General features: G+C 42.4%; 1 protein-coding gene across 2 annotated transcripts; it reads right to left on the minus strand.

The window, feature by feature from the left end:
- Positions 1–1,659: 1,659 nt before the first annotated feature.
- LOC116362884 (L-rhamnose-binding lectin CSL3-like) lies at positions 1,660–4,926 on the minus strand. Of its 2 annotated transcripts, none has more exons than XM_031816888.1 (9): positions 4,799–4,926; positions 4,503–4,538; positions 4,378–4,422; positions 4,102–4,237; positions 3,857–3,975; positions 2,562–2,606; positions 2,326–2,461; positions 2,141–2,248; positions 1,660–1,921 (listed from the first exon to the last, which is right to left on the minus strand). In XM_031816888.1, exons 1-8 carry the CDS (start codon positions 4,827–4,829, stop codon positions 2,143–2,145), a joined length of 654 nt encoding a protein of 217 aa, XP_031672748.1. In that variant the 5' UTR covers positions 4,830–4,926; the 3' UTR covers positions 1,660–1,921; positions 2,141–2,142. The 2 variants fall into 2 exon arrangements, with proteins under 2 accessions (XP_031672748.1, XP_031672747.1); XM_031816887.1 differs by having other exon boundaries at positions 1,660–1,892; positions 4,799–4,925.
- Positions 4,927–6,751: the final 1,825 nt, after the last annotated feature.

Below are 6,751 nucleotides of genomic sequence, written 5' to 3' on the forward strand. Positions count from 1 at the left end.
TACCAGGACCAACTCTGCTTAGCTTCAGAAGCAAACCAGCAGTGGGATGATGGGTGATATGCAGGACTAGCTGGCTTTATAATGAATATGAATTGGGTGTTGTGAGATTATATATGAAAGCACTAAACATCTCTAGAATCTTCACTTATTCAAAAGTTTCACTTGAACCCTAAATGGTTCTCAAGTAAACTAAGAAAAGCTAATCCACTGTTTAAATAACTTTATCTGTGTACAGATTTCAATGTCTCATTTTTGATTTACTGCAAATGATATCTTTTTCAAAGTCTCTCTTTTTCAAACAAGTATTGCAGAGCTGGCTACAATTTAAATATTATGGCTGAATATAAATGTGCTGGGTGATGAAAGACCTGTATTTATGGGAAACAAGTTTGAAAAAGGGTATTTTATATTTAAATATTGTAAATTGGAATGGTTGACTTGTCTTTCATGGAGTTATCAGAATTATTTGGAAAGGTCTACTCAGTACTAGATTATAACCAATTGATTACAGCATTACCCCAAAAATGGAGGCAGGTAGCAGCAGGAGGAGGTAGGGAAGTGGTCTGTCTGCCCAATATAAATTATCAGAACTTGCAGAGGAATACAAATTGCATACCAGTTTCATTTGAGGACCAGGATGTTGATATGTGTCATTTAGACTGCAAAATAGTTGGGAAGCGATATTTGATTTACCGATTCCATGGGACAGGGTTTATGAGTTGATTCAAGACTTGTGCTTTTCAGCTAATGCAGATTTTGTTGAGTACAGAATCAATTGACCATTTATTTTAGTATTTCCCGCAAGTAGCTTCTCAGGAATGTTTGAAAATGCAAAACATTGATCTAAAATTGACACTAAATACCCTTTTGGAGATCTGGAGAGCAAGTCAAATATTATAATACTATTATAGTTTCTCAACCTGTAGTCTATTCAATAGAAATTGTATGTTAATCACAGCATAGTTGAAATATGCTGCGTAGTGTCTGGCCAGCAGAGACAGGTGGGATGGGCTAAGGGAAGCTGAGGTTTGGGATGTGGAATTGGAGATAAGGGGAAGGGGGAGTGGAGTTCCTGGGCAAAGGATATACAGATGTCAAATTAATTCCAAATACATTTGAATGACACTGAGGGGCTTTGTTGATACAGTTGAGGCTGATGCCATGCAGGTGTTTGTACAAATGCATACACTCATTCAAATGCTCATAGATGGACATGGTTCCATACATCGTTGGCCTTGCTGTTATATTGGCCTGTATGTTTCTCGTTCATTGGTGGTGCATGGAATTCAATGTATTTCTCAGGGTGGAATCTGATGCTTGAGGGGCAGCTCTTGGAGGGCTGTATCGGTCAGGTCCCCATTTGACAGTGGGAGATCTGTCGACGTGCCGTTGACCCTTTGTGTCTCTGGCTAAGAGGCTGTTAGATGACTAATGTGATGTGGTTGGGCAGCTTCCCTGTAAGTATGTTTATTACCAGATGAAATAGTCAAACTGAATCTACACAGAAAGGGAACATTTGGTTCATGAGCCAACCACTTAACGAGCAAGGTTTGTAGAGTCTACACATTGTATTAAAATGTTTACCTATCCAGGCCTGCTTTGTGACCAGCTGTTGATGCATACGAATTAGGACCAGTAAGAGAGAATAAAGGACACATGTTCAGTAATATTGGTGTGACATTTATTAATGTACAAGAGGCAACTAGTATCGTCTTCCTGCCGCTTCGTTTAATTCAGCCACAGTTCAGAAATTGTTTAAGAAATGCTTCAGCACAATGTACACGGGTTTACAATGGTCATTGAAGTTGATTTAGAGGTTGGAGGAAAACAGCACGACCTGATGAAGATATCCCAGAAGCCTTGTACATCTTCAGGTTCCCCAGGAAGATATCCTGCAAGACAAAATCGTCAGCAGGGTAGCCTAGTGGTTAGAGAGTTGGACTAGTAACCGAAAGGTTGCAAGTACAAATCATGAGCTGACAATGTACAAATATTTCGTTCTGCCCCTGAACAGGCAGTCAACCCACTGTTCCTAGGCCATCATTGAAATTAAGAATTTGTTCTTAACTGCCATGCTAAATAAAGGTAAAATACAACACGAATTCTAGTTCCCAGTCATGTGCACCTATACAAAACTCACATTCAGTCACAGGTGTAAGCCACATCCAAGTACTTATAGGTTCCGACACAGGGGTCACCGAACACAGAGTTGGATACCTTGACGATACACTGGCGCTTTCCATCACACCTGTGTGTCAACAGGTAGAGGTTAACACCACAGCCAATGACTTCCTACAGCTAAATGCACACTGAAGGTTTCAGTACCTTTCTGCCATTTTGCTGGTGGTGGATTGGCTGAGGCAGTTGGTGTTTTTGAGTTGTTGATGTGGGCGCCCAATGGAACACACATCGTGTTGACGACGACCATAGTTGGCACGCTGAATACGGATCTCACCTCGATCTGAGGAAGAGAAAGGACAAACCTTGGTGTTGGTGTGGGCTAGTGACTAATATACACGGCACCACATGATTAAACTGTACGGTAGTGTTGACCAGCTTACCACATAGTAGTTGAGAATCAGAGCCTTCACATATGATGCTGCTTACTGCAAAGACAACACAGGAGTTACACCACTGGCCAGACAAATTAAGACATACATTAGCCTGGTGAAGTGTTAGTGATGCGCACTGACAGGGAATGTTGATTTCAGGTGCATTTTTCTAAAAGTCATTATAAACTCGTTAGCATGAACCAAAGTACAAAAAGTTAGGCGCGTCATCTTCCACCGTTACCTTTTAGTTTCACTTCCTTATGAGCAGTTCTCGAAATGCTAACATTTTAAGCAAACTGGCTGGCTAGACCTAAACTGTTGAAAAAATAAAGTCGACCCCGCTACACCCAATCTGTGCAGTTTGTGCCATCTGTCAGATTGGCTATAAACCCTGCAAAACTGTAGGAGTTGCGCTAGCTAGTTACCGTTCACTGAAACATGGTAAACCAGATTAAGTGCACAAGCATCATATAAGCTTGACACTTGCCTTCCATGTTCTTGCTGGCTAATTGAGCTAGATATGTCAATTTAACAAGGAACAGCAGCAGCATATGAGACAAGTCAAAAAAGTTACTGCAAAAAGGGTCAATGCAGATAGTCATTCAGCAGTTAAGGCTTGGGGGAAGTAGAAGCCTTTCAGGGTCCTGTTGGTTCCAGACTTGGTGCAGCCGTACCATTTGTTATGGAGTAGCAGAGACCAGTATAACTTGGGGGGTGCGAGTCTTTGACAATGTAGAGCCTGCCGACACAGGTGGTGTCGAAATCCTGATGCAGGGAGCGCGGCCTCTGATGTACTGGGCCGTACGCGATACCCTCTGTAGCACCTTGTGGTCAGATGCCATACCTAGTGGTGATGCAGCCAGTCAAAAAGCTCTCAATGGTGTAGAATTCAGAATCGGAGGGCTGACACCAATCCTTTTAGCCTCCTGGCAGGGAAGGGCTCAGCCCTCCATTTCCTGTAGTCCACTACCAGTTCCTTCGGCATCTTGGCACCACACTGCCAGGTCTCTGACCTCCCTATAGGCTACTCAAACTAAACAAGTTGCATATCCACAGCTTGCTAGGGTTAGTTAGCAGTTGAGGGTGGTTTACACTTGGAGAAACAAAGTTAACAAGCTGGTACCATAGGGGAACCAACCCATTATATTCCTTTTCTAGCAATCAGCTGAGCTTACTTTTTTACAAGATTAAAAGTGGGTAGGAGAATTAAACAATGTCCCAACATGACACAGTCATACCAACACTACGTCGAATCTAAATACTATTAAATACTAAATATTATTAGCACACATTCAGAGACTGACTTGTTTCTTGCTGTTGGACACAGGAGTATTTGGTGTCCAGGTACTTATAAGTCCCGACACAGGGGTCTCCAAAAACGAAATTGGATGCAGGGACAATACACTCGCTCTTCCCACCGCATCTGTGTGTTTCAAAGACATGTTGAGGTCATGAGTTCATACAGGTAAACACAACAGGTTCCAGCACATTTCTGCCATCTTGCTGGTGGTTGTTTACACTACAGCCAAGGAGTTACAGGTTCTAGTACCTTTCTGCCATCTTGCTGGTGGAGGATTGGCTGAGGCAGTTGGTGTCGGTGAGTTGGTTATCAGGGCGCCCAATAGAACAAACATCGTGTTGACGACGACCGTAGTTCGCACGCTTGATATGGATCTTACCTCCATCTGAGGGAGATGGAGAACAGTGAGGCACGAAGGAGAGCCAAGTATGGGTCTCTATGGTGTGGGCTAGTGACGCTAATCTACAGTATAAACGATCATAGGTGGTCGGTGAGTATACTGTTCAGCAGTGTGGACTAGCTTACCACATTGCAGTAAAGCATCAGAGCCTTCACACGTGATGCTGATTGCTGCCAGGACAAATAAACAGGAATTACACACCACTCACATTAGCTTGGTTAAGTAGTATCATCATTATTACATACAGTACCTCCATCTGTTAGTGTGCAGCAAGCTGTAGCCAGCACTGAAACAACATCACACAGCTAGTTCAGCAACATTCAACATCATATGCACTTGGACCATGAAGCTACAACTCAGCATTGGTCTCTATACGCAAGTTCAGCATTTGGTCTCATATTCCATGCTTTGAATACCTTTTTGCCCTAAAAGGAACTGAATGTCCCTCAAATCATATTACATGTACTTCTTTTCACTCACAAATACAAACATTGTCATATATATTTAAATTCTAATCTGCATCAGATACAGATTTTGTATACTCACATGTGACCACCGTCAGTCTCAAAATGCACATGATGCCAGGTACAGGAGTGGTACTAACAGAGAAAATGCAACTGATGATAACAAGATCCAATACACCTGGTATTTATGTTATGTGACATGTCTTAATTTACCCAGGTGTATCTATTTGTCTCCAGGTGCACCTCATTGCAATTAGGGGCCTGCGTTTGGTGGTCAAAACCTGGCTATTGAGTCAGTCTCATGGAGTTAGATAGAGGACTCTAGATGGATGAAATCCATGTTGGCATGAACATTGCCACTGAGGGCTTCCAACAAAGTAGCCATCTAGGTGGAGCTTCTCAAATCAAATCAAATTTTATTTGTCACATAAACATGGTTAGCAGATGTTAATGCGAGTGTAGCGAAATGCTTGTGCTTCTAGTTCCGACAATGCAGTAATAACCAACAAGTAATCTAACTAACAACTCCAAAACTACTGTCTTATACACAGTGTAAGGGGATAAAGAATATGTACATAAGGATATATGAATGAGTGATGGTACAGAGCAGCGGCTAGTAATACATGTATTACATAAGGATACAGTCGATGATATAGAGTACAGTATATACGTATGCATATGAGATGAATAATGTAGGGTAAGTAACATTATATAAGGTAGCATTGTTTAAAGTGGCTAGTGATATATTTACATCATTTCCCATCAATTCCCATTATTAAAGTGGCTGGAGTTGAGTCAGTGTCAGTGTGTTGGCAGCAGCCACTCAATGTTAGAGGTGGCTGTTTAACAGTCTGATGGCCTTGAGATAGAAGCTGTTTTTCAGTCTCTCGGTCCCAGCTTTGATGCACCTGTACTGACCTCGCCTTCTGGATGATAGCGGGGTGAACAGGCAGTGGCTCGGGTGGTTGATGTCCTTGATGATCTTTATGGCCTTCCTGTAACATCGGGTGGTGTAGGTGTCCTGGAGGGCAGGTAGTTCGCCCCCTGTGATGCGTTGTGCAGACCGTTCGTTAAGGAAGAATCACACGGGCCACTTTCAGTCGCAAAACCTTTGAGCATTGCAGATATACATTTCATGAATAGAGACAACGTATTTCCTTAATAATCTCCATGTCGGGGAGACATATTTGTTCAATATAGCATATTTTTATCTGAACCTTCCAAAAGGTTGCATCCTACCTAACGCTCCCCATTATTCAATCCAGGTTATCTGGAGGGATCAGCCAATTAATTATACACTTGAGCAAACACTGCATAACTGTAGGTAGCATTAAATTGCCACCTTTGGCTTCATACAGTACCTTTTCAAACAAAACACTCTGTGATGGTGTGCAGCCTTTAAGTTTGTTTGCCAACTCATAGAAATTATAGAAGACAATGGACTACTTTAATAAAATGAATATTGCCTCTATTGTCTCTAATGTAATTACATTTGTTATTTGATTTGAATGGAGCTGCCCTTGCGCTCACGTACGCCATAATGGGACACATATAAAGATGATATACTGTGACTATCATTCTCTATGGTCCAATCTCTACGATGTGTTGTTCTGGTGGCTGAGTGTGTGTCCTCTTCCTCTCAACTGTCCATTCTCAGGGCTGCTGGACAGGTGCCTTGCCCGTCAACATTGCAGCCCTTTGGGTGTTGCACTTATCAGGCTTCACCGCCATTGACCAGAAAGGCTGGTCCTAGTCATTTTGTGCATTTATATGTTCCCAGTTGCCACTCCTGTGAAGGGAGACCGCTGCACTTGAAGGCAGTTCGGTGACCACAGAACCCCAGTACAGGTACTCTATTGTAAACATTATTAAAGTTAACCGTGTTGAATGACTATGTACATATGGCAGCAGTCTCTATGGTACAGGTTAGAGTACCAGGTGGTGTCAACCCAGTACCCTGCTTTTAATAGTGACTAATTTTGGGCTGGGTACTGGGAGGAGGCCGGCTAGAGGAGACGATTTTAACGTCCGATGG

The sequence above is a fragment of the Oncorhynchus kisutch genome, unplaced genomic scaffold (assembly GCF_002021735.2).
Source record: "Oncorhynchus kisutch isolate 150728-3 unplaced genomic scaffold, Okis_V2 scaffold891, whole genome shotgun sequence".
NCBI classification, from domain to species: domain Eukaryota; kingdom Metazoa; phylum Chordata; class Actinopteri; order Salmoniformes; family Salmonidae; genus Oncorhynchus; species Oncorhynchus kisutch.

Excerpts from the sequence above, each read along its gene's own strand:
- LOC116362884 (XM_031816888.1), bottom strand. The coding sequence starts at position 4,829 with ATGTGCATTTTGAGACTGACGGTGGTCACAT. Across the intron at positions 4,423-4,502 it reads CTGCACACTAACAGATGGAG|CAATCAGCATCACGTGTGAA; the intron begins GTACTGTATGTA and ends TTGTCCTGGCAG. Across the intron at positions 2,249-2,325 it reads ACCAGCAAAATGGCAGAAAG|GTGTGATGGAAAGCGCCAGT; the intron begins GTACTGAAACCT and ends GTTGACACACAG.